Genomic DNA, 18,394 nt, shown 5'->3' with positions numbered 1-18,394 from the left:
TCTCTGTGAACTGCCCAGCGGTATGCTCCTACATTAATTTTGCTTTAGAGGACATTATGATTAGCATGTAAGCTATAAACCTGCGAAGTTGCCGGTTCCATTTCAGTATCATTATTAACTGAAGAATCGTTTTCGATAGACGGCGATGTCTATATTCATGATATTACTGCAGGCTCTACAAAGTCCTCTGAGTGGCCTAACATTTATTTATGTCATTTACAGACAAATAAAGACATTTAATTCACCGAATATGAAATTCATTGTTCGTTATTTCTCGACGTGCAAATGCCACGGAATGGCACGACCAGACTCTCTTTGTTTACCTAAGGTGGCCATGCATTTCCAGCCGCCAGATGGCATCACCAGTCGTACGTCCGAAACGAGGCTAGTTATTCGTACCCAAAATGGCGGCCTCTAAGGTTAATCTGAATGGCTGTGTATATAAATAAGATGGGATGGCATTGAAAATGAGAGACGATCGCAATGGTAGGAATAACAAACGACGGAAAGATAGCAGTGGAAGGCCTCAAACAGGTATGTGTTATTGTTCTTGTCGTTCTGATTGAAGGCATTTACATCCCCTTGGCCTACTCAAGTTAAGTTTCTCTCATTGAACTACGGAATCTTGAAATTCTAAGAATTTCCTTCTGTTTGGTTGATGGTTTTATTAGTCCATAGTGTCTTTTTTCTCTTGTTTGGATGTTTTTTAGGCTAGTACGTAACTGTCGATGTTTAAGTGATTCAATAACGAGCAAAAAAACACAGGTTACGTTTAGTAAACAATCGGCAGAAGCAGCCAGGACCAACTGACAGGGAAGGAGAGTGGGGGAGGTCCTGGTTGTGCACATGCCAGATGACAGCAACACGTTTCACATGAGATGCCTGTCATTTTGACAAGACCTCTCAACGGAGTTCATCAATAGATAGTCATTTATATATTCGCTTGCAACATTCATTAGTGCCCTGTTAGTGTTAGAGTATGCACATTGGCGACCCAAAACGCTTTAGTATCGGGTCACTTCATACCCAGTAACCTTGTACCATATCCACCTTTTGCGATGCTCATCTCGGGCCACTCTGATTGTCACATCTTCAAGGCGCCATTCAGGGCGAAAGAATTGTTGAATGCTGAGTTCCTCTGTTTCATTTCTGGTTAATGGAAATGCCAGGCTTGGCTCTATTAAAACGACATGGAGTAACTATATTTTCAAATACTGCTGACTCTGTGGAATACTTCAGGCGCATATTAATAGGTTATGCTATATTTTGTACAAGTATCTGTCTGTGTGACTTTATGTTACTCTAAGACTGTAAGACACACGTTTAAGTTTTGAGTAACGTCCCTTGCTCTTTTTATTTTATGCACAGGCTTGGCCAGTTTAAATCATGGCTTTTGGATGGTTTTTGTTTTAAATTGATCAGGGGACTCTTGTCTTGGCAGCCTGGCAATGATAAAATAATTTGATTTATCAGGTAAATGCATACAATATCTTTCAAATTAGAGATTTCTTTTAGCCACATAGGCGAATGCCAACTTCGGTGTTTTCTTTTTATTTATGTTTTGAAACTGCCACAGGATTTGGGGGTTTAAGTGGGCAAATGTTACACTTCCAACCTATGGCCAATGAATAATCAGTGGATTGTTTGACTTTGTGAACTAACTGCACCGAATGAACCTAAATACAGATTTGTTGTAATGCTTTGCTGTATGAAACTCTTGCTGAATTAAGTAGGAATATTTTTAAAGTTTGAATTATGAGCTTTTAAATTGAGGTTGACAGGTAGAGTGATGTGAATTTATTGAAGAATCTGCTTTTCATAATAAACAGCTGCATAGGTGGATTTCTGGTTCATATGAATTTCATGTGGAAGCACTCCTGCATGTTCCAGATGTTGAGAGAAGAGCAAAGTGGTCCTCAGCAAATTTTTTATTCAGAAATTGTCATATTGATCTTCACTTCCGATTTATTTGTTTTGTTCATGTCTTTTAGGACTTACCATGACTATCGGCATACATTGGTGATCACCACCACACAAATTTTCCAATCCACAGTTGACTAGCCCAAGATTGCTGATATGCTAGATGTGGCAAAATTTTGTTCTGTCAAGGATGGCCCAAGCCAATGCCAGGGTGTGCTCTATTTTAAAACCTGTTGCAGTTACCTGCCCTTGTCAGATGTGTTTGATGCTGTCAGTACAGCTTTGAGCATCACCAAGGAATCTCGGACCCACGCTGCTTAAGAAATAACAGATTGACGATGTGCTTATGATAAATTGACAGACGAAACGATAAGGAATAAGTGTGCCTGTGTGCCTGTGACACAGTGCCACAGAAATTGCATCTGGTTTTTAAATGGAGCACGCTCTGATGCTGGTTTGGGGCCATCCATGACCAAACAGAATTTGCCAAACATAACGTCAGAGCAATCTCGGATTAATAGTTGATGAACCCGCTTGTATTTTGACTTTCCAAGTATCTCAGAACATGCATGCAGGTCAGATTTCATGCAGAGCTGTATTGTGACTCCCTTAAAGAGTCGACTCCATTCCAAGATAAGACCATTTGGCAGTAATATTAAATATATATTGCCAGTATTTTAAAATATTTCACTTATGTTATGATGGGCAGTGTTATTATCGGAGGAAACTGTGCAGAGCCCAGAGGAAACTCAAGACCATCTGCAGGTTTTAATTTTACTGGTTTATCACAAATTGGTGTTTGGTTCCTGATCTTGTGACTGCCGTGATTGACAAGCCATTGGTCAAGTATTCAAGCTGAGTAATCTGTAGAATATATTTGAGATTGAATAGATTTAGATTGAATATTAAAAAGACAATTGTTGAGCGGATATGGTGTTACACCTCAATAACATAAATAAATAAATCTAAGTTACAGTCGGCATGTATCAGTTTTTACACACACACAGCCTATGTACCATATCATAATACATTATATGTTTGTCCAAGGGCTGATGATGTTCAGAGGTTCCATGGTCTGTTTTCCTCTACCCACTAACCGGACTCTTATGCCTTTTCTGAGAACGCTCTGACACATCAATCAGATTTTTTTTTTCCTGTTAGAAAGTAAAGGCAATAGGACTTTGTTTATAAATATTGTTCAGGAGCTGGAATTTATCAACAACAAGAATATCTGTAGACGTGTGTGTTGTAGAACAATAGCGTTATCACTAATCGCCATTTTGCAGTACCCTAAATGACCTAAAATTTACTGCATAAGAGTGCATATTTAGATACTAATAAATGTCACAAAATATTGATTTTGGTGCTGAAACTTACGATTTTCCAGTCAAATACCATCCCATGTTCCAAGTAAACCTCAAAACACCTTTCTAAAATCAATAAAAATCTCAGAATCAGGAAAAATGGGCGAGATAGTCAGGAATGAATTTTATGATCATTTAGTGTATGTTAAACACATGAAGGTGCAGAAATCTGTGGATGGTCGTGGGTTTCCCCTGGGCTCTGCTCGGTTTCCTCCTACCATAATGCTGGCTGCCATGATGCAAGTGAGATATTCTTGAGTACGGCGTAAAGCAGCTATAATTAAATAAGTAAATCATGGATGTGCTTGTATTGATACAATGTACATGAGAGAACTGGCATATACATGTGCATGTGTATATGACTGAGTGAGTAAGAAGCAGGGTAATCAAATTTCACCTAGTACAGCAGAAGAGCTGTGTGAAGCCGAATGTGGGTCAGTGCTCAGCTCATAAGCAGGGTGTCTTCTGAGAGGAGATTTTCATTACAAAAATGTTTTTGATGAACACTCTCATCAAATACACATAATTGGTATTGTACCCACTTTTCATTTATCTCCACAGCACTTATAAAAAGCTATTGTATAGAGCCTGTCATGTTTTTGTTGGAATGAACATATGTGTGTGTGTGTGTGTGTATATATATATATATATATATATATATATATATATTTTATTTTTTTTATTTTTTGGGTGTTAAACACAGGCAACTATGATCTTCTTTTTTTGTACTTTTTAGTGTGTTCAGTGATCTGTGGTGCTTTGGTGCAACAGTTCAGAGGTACCATATGATACATTTATAATGGCTGCTAGGCATACAAATATGGATACTGGCTTTGTTTTTGGCTTTGTTTGTTCAATTTGTTTTATTGGTTTGTTTCATGTGAACAATACTTGTGTGAAGTTAAAAATGTTGTAGGCTATCGTCAGTTTCCTCCCACCATAATCCTGGCCGCTGTCATATAAATGGAATATTCTAGAGTATGGCGAGAAACACCAATCAAATAAATAAATAAATAGAGAATTAGAAAAAAAAATGTTGTTATACACGTGTTTAAACACATGCCCCCATACAGGTGCTAAAAAGTTAACAGTAGCCTGACAAATCAAGGTCATTTTGACCTAATTGTACACATGAATGATTTGGTTACGTCCAACAGTTACACTGTCATGTGGGGATGGCAGGGTTAGGAATGATAGGGGTGGCTTGTGTCACTGTACACAACTTCTGATATCTTTCCCATCTAGTGATAGCATTGACAGATGCTGTGGGTTAAATGTCATGTATGAGAAACTCATTTCACAAGTATTTGTTTGTATTTTTCTGCCAATTGTTTTTGGACCCCTGCTTATTTCATCTCAGTTGTACTTTTACCTGAAAATGGATGAAATCAATTGGCAATCATGTTTTTTTTTATTGATATTTTTTTTTATGATGTGTGTGTCTGTATGAAATGTGGCAAAACAGGTACAGGTACTAAGTTGTATGCTATTATGCCTAAATTGTTATTGGTCCATAAAATATTTAATGTGTTTTCTGCTTTTGTTCTATCTTTCTTGAACTTAGCAGATATTTTTATGACCATTGTAATTAGCACTGCGAAGCTATAGTCTCTATTTGTGCAACACGATGACCTGGAGCCTGGAGTACGACATAAAATAATATAAATGAATACTGTATAAATACTGTATACCTGTCATTTTTAGTCCTCCATGACCGTGGAAGTATTGCCATGGTGTCTTCCCCTTGGGTAGTGGGACGGTCTTGCAGCAACCTGCAGATGATAGTGGGTTTTCCCTGGCTCTGCCTGGTTTCGAACTATGCCCGAAGCCTCTCTTCACCTAATTTGTCTTCCAACGTAACATCATGAGTTTGAGAATTTAACTTTTGGGGTTTATTTGTCAGTTGGAACCTCCATGGCTCAGTTGGTTAGCCCGCTAGCGCAGTGTAATGATCCAGGAGTCTCTCACCAATGCGGTCGCTGTGAGTTCAAGTCCAGCTCATGCTGGCTTTCTCTCCGGCCGTAAGTGGGAAAGTCTGTCAGCAACCTGCTGATGGTCATCTCTAGAACTGTGGCATGAGCAGAATTTAGTCATCATTTAGTTTGAAGCTTAGTGACATTGGACTTATTAATAGTTGGTCAACTTTTGAAGTGTGATCTAATCATCTTTTGTGGTCTTGAGAAAAGGTTAACTTTTGGAAGGGGGAAACATGATTTAATGATTTCTTCTTGTCAAATCTTCTTTTCTCTTATAAATGAAAAGCTTGATTATTTATTTTGGAATAAGGAAAATGTTTTAAAATGTAAATATGTCATTTGCACAATGTTAATCAGTCATGGAGTGACTGTTTGTGTTAGTGTCAAGAGTTTTTCTCCAGGTCAGTTATTTCGAATGTGGTACCCATGCACACATATCTTTTTCAAGATAGTACACAATACTGTTAGTATCAAACTATATGTGTAGATCATGTTAAATACACAGTAAAGTTTGGATGTGCTTCTGTTTCAGATCAGCAGGATGCCAACGAGCATCATGTGAATGGGGACTGGAACGATGGCCTCACCACCTGTGCAGGTCCTGAGGCCCCGTAAGTGTCTTGAGGTTTACTGTATACAGGTCATGTGAGGGGTAACTCTGTTACATACATGTATACCTGCCACAGGTAAACCCACCCTGTGTTTAATTATTCCTGTTGAATTCTAAAGACAGTTGCTTCATTTAAGAAATTGGTGTTTTCGCATAATGTGATAACGAGAGGTATAGTCCCTTTCCTGAAACCACCATGACACCAATTTCATTTCTTCTTCTCAGTTATTATTATCTCTTGGACTTTTGCGAACCACTTTTGGTTGTGTATAATTCATCAAGTTCCAGGTGTCACACTTGCGCTGTCAAAATGAATATTATAACCTTTTATGGGAGTGAGTTTCAGATGGTTTAAAGTCCTTGCCTTTCAATCACAAGGCCTCCAAAGACGTCAGTTCAAACCCACTCTAGGCCAACATAAAGTATAATTTTATCAATCTACACAGAATATTGCCCACACATGCCAAAAAAAAAAGGTTGAAGGTTTGGAGTAGTTGTTATTGAAATCCTCTGAAGCTTTAAATTTTTACTGAGCTTAATAGATGTGTTAGTTTCCATCATGCTTTGATGTTTAGATGAGAATATTGTATTTCTCCAAGACATAATCTGTATTTCCCCTCTCAGCTAAGTTTATAACCACTGCTTAAATTCCCAGATGTGAAATAATGCTAAGGACATTCACAATGGGTAAATGTGCTTTAATTTTTTCTCATAATACCGGGGCCTTCTTGGCTCAGTTGGTTATCATGCTAGCGCAGCGTAATGATCCATAGACCTCTCACCAATGCGGTCGCTGTGAGTTCAAGTCCAGCTCATGCTGGCTTCCTCTCCGGCCATAAGTGGGAAGGTTTGTCAGCAATCTGTGGATGGTCGTGGGTTCCCTCAGGGCTCTGCCTGGTTTCCTCCCACCATTATGCTGTTCGGTGTTGTATAAGTGAGATATTCTTGAGTACTTCATAAAATATCAATCAAATAAATAAGTAAATCTCACAATACACATTTTTCTATCTGGTTAAGCCTTTATGGGCATGTCGAGACAAATGTCATGTCTTATTCATGTACCTTTATTTTATTATTATCAGTTCAAATCATGACCATAAGAGAATGGCGCACAATGAGGTGGAGAAGAGGCGAAAAGACCGGATTAAGCAGGGGATATCCACACTGGGCCAGCTCCTTCCACCCATGACTCCAGCAGAGAAACAAGCAAATTGTTACTCGGCTGAAAGGGTAAGTTCTCATCCAATTTCGTGTACCAATTTTGTCCAAAGCCTGCTTGCACAAAGCATGGAAAGTTCCTAATTGATCAGTGGTTTACCCCAGGCACTCTGATTATACAACAATTAATCAATCAGTCCATAGAAGATATGGGGCATTACTGTACACTCCATGGTCCTCAATATCAGCTTTTTTAAAAAAATAAATGTATGTAGTGCTTTTTCTGGAGCTGAATTACAAGTACTTGTTTACAAAGAACACAACTAGTGAAAACATGAAAAAAAAAAAGATGATCAGGCCAGGAATAGTGTGAGGCACATATGATTATGAAAAACAACTGATTTATTTCTTTGCAAGGTTCGATATACATTCTAACATTGTTGACAAGCATTTTTAATTTACACATGATCTGTGTGTTGTCTGTAGAAGTTATACAATGTTACATTTAACAGCTCACTTTTATAGCTTGCAAAGTTTGATACATTACCCAGAAGTCTGGTGCTGGCGTCAGCACTGACATACAACTGAGTGACAGGAGAGAGATTTCTGGGAGTGGTGGACAGAGAAGAGTTTTGTCAAACACACATATATACATGTTTGTAAGTCTACCAAAAACTTCTAAAAACTAAACAGATTATTAACACATGAAATAACACCAAACAGTCATTTACCTCTACGTGTGACTTTTGGTTCAGAAATTAAACTGCCATTCACTGTGTGAGTGAATCTCTGATTATGAAGTGTATTTGTTATCCATTAAAACTGTTTTGTTGCAGAACACCTTGTCCATACTTGAAAGAACGGCTAATTTCATCCGTGATCTCAAAGAAAAACATGAAAAGTTTTTAATGGATAAAGGAGAAGAAGTACAAGGTATTTACACAAACACTACAGAGTGCAACTTTGGTTCTGACCTTGATAGATGGGTTTTTTGGGGGGGAATATGATAGAATGTTATAGTTCAGACCTCTACCCTTTGACCAGTGGTTATTTTTGCGTCCTGCTGTTTGGTTGCAACCTTACGTCATGGGATTTGGTGATATGACATGGTTCCTCTGGATTCTGCCTGCTTTCAAACAAATAAATAAATAGATATAGGTTGATTGTAGTATGATCAGACGAATAAGTGAGTTTTTTTTGTTTTTTTTTTGTTTTTTTTTTTGAAAAGTTAGCGCGGTCACAATGATGTATTATTCTGATATTTCTCATGAGGAGTCCAGCTTTATTGAAAGCTACTTGTGTGTGTATGAGTGTAATATAGGCAAGAGTGGTTATGGTGTTAAATAAGAGCAAGAGATCTGACAGTAATAATTTCAGGACTGTTGTCACATTCTTTACAGCGGAGGAGATTAAGAGACTAAAAGCTGAACTGGAAGAAACTCGTATGGAGAGGGATAAATTTGAGAATCAGCTACGAGCAGCAGGTAATGATTTCTATGGAGTTGAGATTTGTCAACTTGGTTATATATTTACTGAAGGTTTGCCAGCATAATGCTATAATATTGCTAGTTTGGAACATAAATTTAGCCAGAATTTGAAATCAGGCCATCTCATTTCCAATTTTTCTCCTTTTTGTCCTGTCTCTCCTAGGTTAATTCTGTCCGAATAGGGCGTCTCAAAGACACTAAGAAATCTGCCTGGGTAAAAACCTATGGATGGAGTAAAGGGATAATCATTGAATGAAAAATGTAGTTGGCCAGACCACTGTCTGTTTGTCATCTTTACAGAGTAGGTAGTTAGGTCTGGGGCATGTTTCATAATAAAACTGTACATAACCTTGTCAGGCGGTGACTGGCTGCTACTGTGAAGTACTTAATTTCCGTCTGGAACTAATTTTCGCAGATTTCGACATCAATAATTCACTGCGAAAATAATTCCAGCTAAAAATATCCAATATTGAATCATATACTACAGGTAGTAGTAATAATGAAGTGAAATCTTTGCCAGGCTGACGAGAGTTGAGCTGAGAAAGCCCAATGGGCAAGCTAAATATTTTAACAGCAGAGAAGGGGAATCAGGGTTTAGATATATACAAACTCTGGTGCTAAGGCTTGGTGGGCATAAAACAAAGCGGGAGTTCATTCATGTTTAGTTTGATAAGTGTTCATTATGCTGGTAAAGTGAAAGAAAAGTAGTTATCAGCACATGCTGGCCTCTAATGAATGTTGCTCTGATACACGCTGTCCCATTGGCTGTGTCTCTCCTGAGTAAGCTTCTAACAAACTGTGAAGTGTGTACAACAACACAGTGGCTGTTTGACATTTATGGCAATGTTTGCGGTTTCTGACCTACTGCAGAGGACGATTAAAACTGAAAATAATGCAAAACTTACGGTGTTGCTTGATAAAGAAAGAGTGACTGGCTCCGATAATGGTGAATTTATATGTTTTGCATTGAACTGCTCAAAAGGCAACAGGTCACTTTGCCAGGTGTTTAAAAGTATTCATCAATGGTTCGAAAAGAAGTGACACCTGTTTGAGTACTGCTCACGATAGGTGAGAAAGTAATCTTCTTACGTAGTGATAATCCACCCCCATGGTTTTAATCTCTGATCCAGGTCACGAGGATTAGCGACACCACTGGAAACAAAGGAGGATTAAAGCCTCCCATGATGATACCTGTTTGACGTTCTTGAATAATTTTGGCCATATTATGTCATGGAAAGTTATAAGATTTTTTTATTCAATATTCTCTTAAATACGTGAAAATTAATTCTTGCGAACATATTTTTGGAGAAAATCAGCGAAAATAAATTCCAGCAAATAATAAATACTTTACAGTATTTCCTGAAGTTACAGTGGTTTTATTAGCCTCATCAGTCTTGGCGAAACGGTGTCAAAATATCTTCATTCATGTTTCTTTATGATATTGTCAGAATTCATATGTTCGATTCAGTGTAGTAGCAAAATCTAGTAGAGTTTGGTCCTTCTAGATTGCTATTTTCTCATGTCAGAGTTCACAGTTCAGATTTTGTGTTTAACCTGTAACATATCTCAGAAACTACTCGGACACATTCAGTGAGACTTTTCACAGAGGGTTAAAATGCTGGCTCCCACTGACTAAGATTCTTGGTCAGTGAAGTTGCACGTTTTAATCTTGGTGTAGTTGTTTTGCCTGCCTGTTTGCAGCTTTAGGTCATGAAGTTTGCCAGGTACAAGCACATAGTAAACGGTAATGATTTATTCTGAGCACTGCCACTTACCTCCACCCATAAGCTTAACCAACAGAGTCAAGAATACTTGGATGCAGCCTCAAACATTAATCAAATAAATACATGTATGTGACTCATTATCTCCAAAGGTGCAGTCTGGGCAATAAAATATTCAGGCTATGATTGGAAGACATTGTGAAGAGCTCTACAGTCAAGGAGTTTTGGTTAGCCCAGCTTTATATTTTTCTTTTGTGTACTGCAACAATTTATGCAGCTAGTGATAAGTTTTCATGTAAGTCCTGACTGATGTATTGTTTTTTTCTCTTCCAGGCATTCCACTGATGGATGACTTCCCCTCCTCATGGACCTTCAGGAAATATGACATGACACAGTCAGCTTCGGACGGTGGGCAGGATTCAGTTGTGCTGGCTTTACCTTCGGATCAGAATATGGCAGAGACTTTATCTTCAAACAATAGCTTTGGGTCAAAAGGGGATGAAAGTACAAAGTCTAAGAAAGGCAGTAAACATCGTCGTAAAAACACGATCAGTTCTCAGTTGGAAAATTCAGAAAAGGCCAATTCAGGTGATGATCAAGGTCTGAAGACTGGTGACGTACTGATGACAGCCCAGGATCAGGGCATGTTTTCACAGGCTAATATGGGGATGATGGGACTTGGACAGAATTCTGCTCTGAACCCACAGTTCCTCAATGCATCAGTACTTGGTGGTAATGTGCAGCAGGGTCAAGGCCAACTCCTTCTCCCTGCATTAAATATCGTCAATCCTGCTGCTATTAATGCTGGTGCCATCAATCCTGCGGCCATCAATCAAGGTGCTATCAATCCGGCCACCCTCAACCCTGCCTTGATGCAGAACTTTGGCATGGACAGGTGTAATGGAATCATGCCTTACATGTCTCCCAATACAAATATAAGTGCTTTAACACAGAATAACAATGCAGCAGATGGTTTTAGCTTGCTGCAAATGGCAATGAGAGATGCTGGGATAACGGCTACCAGTATGTCAACGTCTGCCGCTCCTCAAAGTGCTCAGTCTGTCAGTGGCAGTAACACTTCCATAACCTCAGCCCAATCTTCAAAATCAGCAGGTATTTCTGAACTGGCGACCTCAGATACATCTTCATCGCCTCTTCACACACTTGCATCTGTTGCTGCAGACACCCAAAGTTCCTCGTCAAACATAGTGGCTTCCTCATCAACAGTGGCAGGAATATCACAGACACAGACACTTACATCTAGTACTGCTAGTACAAGTACAACACAAGCAATTAACCTCAACATGCCAATCATGACTCCAGGCCAGTGTGGCCTCATGCAGACATTTAACCCAAACATGGGTTTACAGGTGATGGCACAAAATCAAGGTATGCCCTTCAGTATGATGCAAAATGGTGGGCTTGGTGGCATTAGTGTGATGTCTCAGCAGCAAGGTCAGATACTTTACCTCAATGAACAAGGTATCCCAGTGCTGTCTAATATGCCTATGCATGGATTTGATGGCTCTGCTATGACAAACTCCTCTCAGATTGCTTGTGTTGCCCAACCTAATAGTGTAACAGGACTGAAACCTGGATCTGCCACAGGGATGTCACAAATGCAGGTTGCACAGAAGGGACAAAATGTGCTTTCTCAGATGCCAGACTCTCAACCATCTGCAGAAATTCAGGCCAGAGATGGAATGGTTCAGTTCCAGAACAACATCTTGCAGCAACAATCTCAACTACAACCAGGTGATACCAGTAATCAGCAGCAGGGACAAGCCCCCAAAATTGGCTTCAATCCTCTTCAAAATCAACCTGGAGTAAATGTGTTCCCTAATGCAGGAGACAGTGCTAATGCACTTTTACAGGTCCAGCAGCAGCAGCAACAACAGTTGAATCAGCAACTTATTCAGGCTGCACAGTTGTCTGGTTTGAACACAGGAATGAATCGCACAGGAGCTGGGATAAATCAGACAGCTATGAATGTGATGGGAAGCTGTGGTAAAGCTGAGAACCCAAACAACACTACTGCACTTACTGGGGAGAACTTGATGCTTCCAGTCAGTCAGTCTGGTAACCTACTAACCCTAAACCATGGTCAGAATCCTGTGCAGTTGCCATCAGCTCTGATATTGCCTAATGGACAAATCATACCAGTTGTGACACAGCCTCAACTTTTAATGGGGCAAAATCAGCAACCTGCTGTGTCTGCTGTGAACACCAGCACAAATGCTCTACAACAAAGCATGACGATTAACAAACCTGCTGATGGAGCTAATCCTGCACTGCAAGGAGTGGGAGCTGCAAATAACACCATACCTCAGGTCCAAGAGGTGTGTTCAGTTAGCAGCTCACAAGTCGCCACAACTCGCCAGACAGGTCTGCTAATGACAACTAACACAATTGTGACTGCTCCCAACAGGCCAGTGTCAACCAGTGTAGCAGCTCTGACTACCACAGTTGTGCCCACCACTGTGACAGGAAGCGTCATGACTACCCAAGTACAGAAACATCAAACTATGACAACACAAGGTCAGAAAAGGCAAAGCAGTAACAAGACTGAGTCTAAGAATGATGGAAGTCAGAATCTTCAACCCAAAATGACTATACCAACAAACGTCTCTGTACCAGAATCTGCAAGAAATTCTTCTGTGATGCAGTCCAGTGCTGCTCAAATGCCCATGGGCATTGATCCTCACAACACACAGTCTGGCAGCAATCCAGTGACAATTTTACCAAGTGGGCAGTTTGTAAATAACAGTGGAGCAATTGTGCTGACTCTCCCAACAAACTGCCCTGGTCAGCCACCAACAAGTGTATTGGTTGACCCAAACACAATGCAAGTGTTAGGTATGCTACCCCAGCAACAGCCAACTCAACAACAATCTACTTTACCAGTTCCTTCAGTCCCAACTGGCCAACAGACTCAGGCTAACGTTCAGCCTGCGGCGGAACATGGAAAGAAGAGCAAAAAAGGCTTGCACAGAGCTCTTAAACCTAAGCCACCAACAACTAAGGAGAAGTCTGCAAAGAGCCAATCATCCATGAGCACTAGCACATCCATCTCAGTAACAAGTACAACAACAACATCAACAGGACAAGCCAATAATGAACCCACCTCTCCAAGATCAAACCAAGGAACAAATTCTGCCAGTGCCACAGACATCAGTGCAACAGACATCTTAGCCCAAGCAGCAGAATCAATATTTTCTGACATTTCCCCATCAATTACAAACTTTTATAACCCAGCTAATGAGGATAATCCTCTACATATTGATACAAGTGCAGGAGATACTGAGGAAGATGCGGTTGCTGTTTCTCCCAAAAAGGATCGTTTGCAAAATTCACAAGCAATTTACAATAAACAGTCTTCAATATTGCATCATGATGTGACAGATCCCTCGACGTCTCCTTACCATTTTGTTGAATCCCCTCCACTATCTAAAGAAGTTTTGAAAAAAAGTAAGAGTAAGAAGAGTTCTGGTTCAGTTGCATCACAAAAAAGTGTAGCAGCTAAGAAACCAAGTAAAAAGCCATCTGGAGGCAGTAAGAACAGTAAGAAAAGCCAGCAGAATAAAGAAAAAGGAGACAACCCATCTAAACAAACTGATAGTGCGGTGAGCGGAAAACAAAATGATGATAAGTCGAGTGAAAAACAAAAATCTGGTGTGGAGGCTAAAAATGTGGTTGATGCTCACCCTAAAATTCCTGATCCAGCCAATAACTTAAAACGAACTGATCCCGGTAAAGATGATGTCTCGCAGTTGGTCCAGACCCATGAGCAGGTTCATCCAACTTCAGAATACCAGCAGTTGTTTTCTGATGAATCAAGTCATGGAGAATTTGGTCAGCAGGATACACCATCTGTTGGTATCCCTGAAACAATTAGTTTCACAGAAAATGAACTCTCTGATGTTCTTGATCAAGTTGAGAAGCTGGGAAATTCACTGACTGAAGAGAATCAAACCCCTGCAAGTGCAAAGAAGTCAAAATCCAGAAAGAATAAAGGTCAAAGCGAGACTGGATGTGAGGAGCACTCTAGCAAGAAGAAAAAGAAGAGTAGTCATGATGAGCCTGACCTTACAAATACATCTCTGAGTATGGACAGTATTTTGGCATCAATTTCATCTGGAACTACCAATGCAAACCCAAAAGATGAAACATCAAAAAAGAAGGAGTCAGAGTCATCTGAAACTTTATCCATTCATGTTGATCAGCCGACTTTGCACATGCCAACACTGAGCTCTCCAACCAGAAGCATTAAAAGTATTTCCCCTTCCACATCAAAAAAGAATAAACCTGGTTCAGAATTATCAGGTGTTTCATCTGCTGTGGACACGAATGTGAAGCGAGCTGCACACATGGATAACCTGACTAACCCTCTTCATATTGTGTCCTCCCCACCACAGAGTTCTCCTGCAATGATGGATTTGACTAAATCCATGGGTTCTTCCAGCACATCTCCCAGTCTCACTTCCCCACCCTTAAATGTTAATTCAATTCATGGATCTTCAGGTCAGAAGACAAACAACATGGGGCATGCTCCTGAAAATCGATTACTCAGCAATGAAGGAAATATGAATGAATTTTCTTTTTTTATGCCTGACAGCGCTGACTCCCAAGTTCCACAAGGGCCTCAGTCTGTACCCTGCATGCCCACAAGTGGAGTCTCCATACCTACTAATGGTTCTTCCCATTCTCAGTCTCCAGGAAACCGTGGGACAACCACAGCATCCTGTAAATTACCTTCAGAACAACAAAGACTGTCAAACTCTTCCAGCTTACCAAATGTTCAGTCTTCAATGATGTCCCCAAGGTCTGTCTGTTCCTCCAGTAGTCCCATGGAAAGTTCTGTACATCACGGTCCCCAATCTCTTCCATCATCCATCAACAACCAGTTAACATATTCCGCAGAATCTCTTTTCAGCCCTTCTTCCAACTGCCAATTGAATGCTTTGCCAGATATTAGAAGAGAGCTTAATCAGGCCTCAAACCCACCTGCACCACCGCTGATGCATCCTTCAAGCCAAGTAACTGTTCAGCCCGCAAACACATCACCTGGTGTCTCAAGGCCAAGAACAAGTATATACTCTGCTGAGAATTTTGTGCAGCCCAGCATGAATTGTGACTCACAAAATGTACCCAAGTCATCATACAACCGTCCTCAGGAAGATTACCCTCAGACAGCATCAAGCCGTGCTAATCCCATGGCAATGGCTGCTGAAAGTTTCAACTTCTCTAACATCGCTTCAAATGTACCTAATAATAACAGAGGCAGAACATCCTCCAATGTTAACACCACCATGACCCCTACATCATCCAGCTCATTTTCATTTTCATTGACTGGCAATGCTGAAAGTACGAACAACAGCTTCCCACCACAGATTGGACACCACCAATTTCCCTTTTACCCATTACATCCTTCAGTGACGACCTCCCAGGGAGCTAATCCAGAATCAACCCCTGAAACATCACGGAAATCTGGTCAGCTAGATCATCAGCCAGTTGGCTTTCCGTCGTTTGGTTCTGATCCACGTTCCACCACCTTCCCAAGTACTCAGCTTAACCCAGAACAAAGCCCCTTGAATCATATGGGCCCGGTTCCTCAACCATTCTCTGGCTTCCCTACACCCCCAGAGTCAACAGGAACTGCTCACAGTGATGATGGGATGTTTCACAATCGACCTCCACTTGGGGGATCATCATCGGGTAACAAGGTGGATTCCAGGTCAGTGTCTGGAACCAGTAATGTCAGAAAACATAAAGACCCGGGACATAGTAGACCTGGTATGTCTGGTACAGAACAGCAAGATGGGCGCAGTATGGAACGGTCATTTGTCAGCACTGGTTTGCCATCTTTCTACACGCCTATTAGACAACAGACAAATGCTCCTCCTCCATTGGAAACTCCACCTCTTCACCACCTACCACCATCTTCAAATGATACCAGAATGAGCAATTCATATCAACCTAGCATGTCCAATTCCAGTCATCAGTTTAACTCTGACTTTTCGTCTGTTAGGATGGAAGGTCCTTCCGTTCAAATGCCAAATGGAGGGAATCAGAATTATTCTCAGCACCAGCAGAACAATCCCAGCACAGATGCCAACAAACACAACCGGCAAAAGGCCAAACAGTTGCCTGATCCTCACTTGTCGAGGCGACAAGGTATTATTTCAATGGATCCCCAAGTCCCCACAAGGGGAAGTTCGAGCCGACAGCCTCCACAAAATCAGCATGACCACAGATCTTCTCAGAATCCAGGATCTCATACACCAACACCCAACTCACACATAGAGCAGCAGCAGGCTCCAACATCTCAACAAGCCAGATCTCAGAAAGGATCCACCAAGCAGTCTAAAGGGCAACCAACACGCAGTAAAAAATCCTCCAAACAATCATTTAATCAGGACATGGATTCAGGTGTGACACATTCTCTTTTTGACGCTTCCCAAGGGATTCCTCCCTTCTTCCCCATTGCTAGTTTGTCCCCACCCCCAAGCAGGAGTGCTCAACCAGATGGACCGACTTATATGCCTCATTTATTTGGACCATCATCAAGATCATTGCCTAATGCTAACATTGGTGTCCACAAGAATCCGGGTGAGTTAGGAGGCACTTTTAATCAGTTGTTCAATCCTGTACGGACTCAAACCAGTCTTGGCCTGAATTTCCAGCCAGGGTTTGGGATGAACCCCGTTCATGGTGGCCATGGGTCGGCTGCTCAAATCAAAAGTCACAGCACTGGTGTTTCTGTGACACAGCCCATGTCTAACTTTAACCTTACAAACATTTTCCCAGATGTGAATAATTGTTCTCAGTCAAATGGGGGTTTAAATATCTCTCCGATAAAGTTCCCTCATGGGAATGCTATAATCCCACCACAGCCTGGGATGGACCCTAACACACTACAGCACCATCACCAACCAGGCATGCTTTATCACAATCGTACGCCAGGACCCCCTCCTGTTCTCCACAATGCTATGAGTATCAACAGCCTTATTGGGCATAATCATCCAGGGATGGGACAAATAAACAATACCATGGGGCAAACGTTCCATGGTTATGGCCATCCGTCATCCTTTACCATGCCACATCTGAACTTTATGCATGAACACTGATACAGATAAGTGACCCAATGCATTTCTCCCTGCCCAAATTGTGTTGATGTGGATGAACTTGTTTTCCTGCCTTATAGCGTGTTTGGAGATTTTTAGAGTGTATATAATGTTTTATCAAATACTCTATAGTCTTTCATGTATCAACTTGGATGAAGTTGTGTAAATTTTGTCAAAGCATACCTGTATGTATTATTTGACATGTTTTATGTATGTGTAAATATTAATCTTCTCTGTTTACACTGCCAGTCTTCTCAGTCGGTCATAATTCTCTTAAGGGCATTTACTAATGCTTGTAAATATGCAACAACAAAATAGAGTACTTTGTTAAAGTGAATGCTGTAGGATTGACAACTTGATGTCAAAATATTGCTCCCTAAAGCCTGTCCATATAAAGGTTTTATTAAGCATCCAATATTTATACATGTACAGTAATTCGCAATATGTTTTATGGCTATAGGATAACTAATTCAGCCATAGGAAGATATGGTTCCTAGCTCTTTAAGCTCTCCATACTTTTTACTGGGTTAATTTTTTTTAGATCTTACATTAAATGTATGAAGACGTATTCCTCTAGTGTTGGTGATATCTAGGTTTTGTAATCTCAGACATTTTACAATCTCCCTTACATGTGTTAACTTCTGTATAAACACATCTGAAAACATGTATGTTGTGTGTTGATAAACTAAGCATTTTAAACTGATTGCTGTTGTGCATTTAAGTCACGCCATTGTTTTTTATGCTGTGGATGGCTATAATGTTATAAATAAATTAAGATTTGCTATGCAGATTGGCTGACATTAGCGCATTAGTTCCTATGTTTTTTTATGGAATCGCCCATTTTCACTGCATGTGGGCCTTTGGTGATAAGTATATATGGTGTGCATAGTGCGCCAGTGACTTGCAGGTGGTTTTCCCTGAGCACGCTGGTTTCCTCCACCTGCAGAACTTACCACCAATTCTTAAGTATGGTGTTAAAAAAAAACAGTCAATTCAAACCCATTTTATGCTGCCAACTGCCAATCTCATACCTC

The 18,394-nt window shown here is 40.5% G+C and overlaps 1 protein-coding gene across 1 annotated transcript; it reads left to right on the top strand.

The window, feature by feature from the left end:
* Window positions 1-399: 399 nt before the first annotated feature.
* LOC135482281 (serine-rich adhesin for platelets-like) lies at window positions 400-18,063 on the top strand. The gene is made up of 6 exons (XM_064762190.1): window positions 400-534; window positions 5,793-5,871; window positions 6,953-7,100; window positions 7,865-7,961; window positions 8,429-8,512; window positions 10,570-18,063. Exons 1-6 carry the CDS (start codon window positions 456-458, stop codon window positions 17,361-17,363), a joined length of 7,281 nt encoding a protein of 2,426 aa, XP_064618260.1. The 5' UTR covers window positions 400-455; the 3' UTR covers window positions 17,364-18,063.
* The last annotated feature ends 331 nt before the right edge of the window (window positions 18,064-18,394 follow it).

This window comes from Liolophura sinensis, chromosome 1, assembly GCF_032854445.1.
Source record: "Liolophura sinensis isolate JHLJ2023 chromosome 1, CUHK_Ljap_v2, whole genome shotgun sequence".
NCBI lineage: Eukaryota > Metazoa > Mollusca > Polyplacophora > Chitonida > Chitonidae > Liolophura > Liolophura sinensis.
Note: the sequence above shows the minus strand (reverse complement) of the source record. Positions and strands in the feature narration are given on the sequence as shown.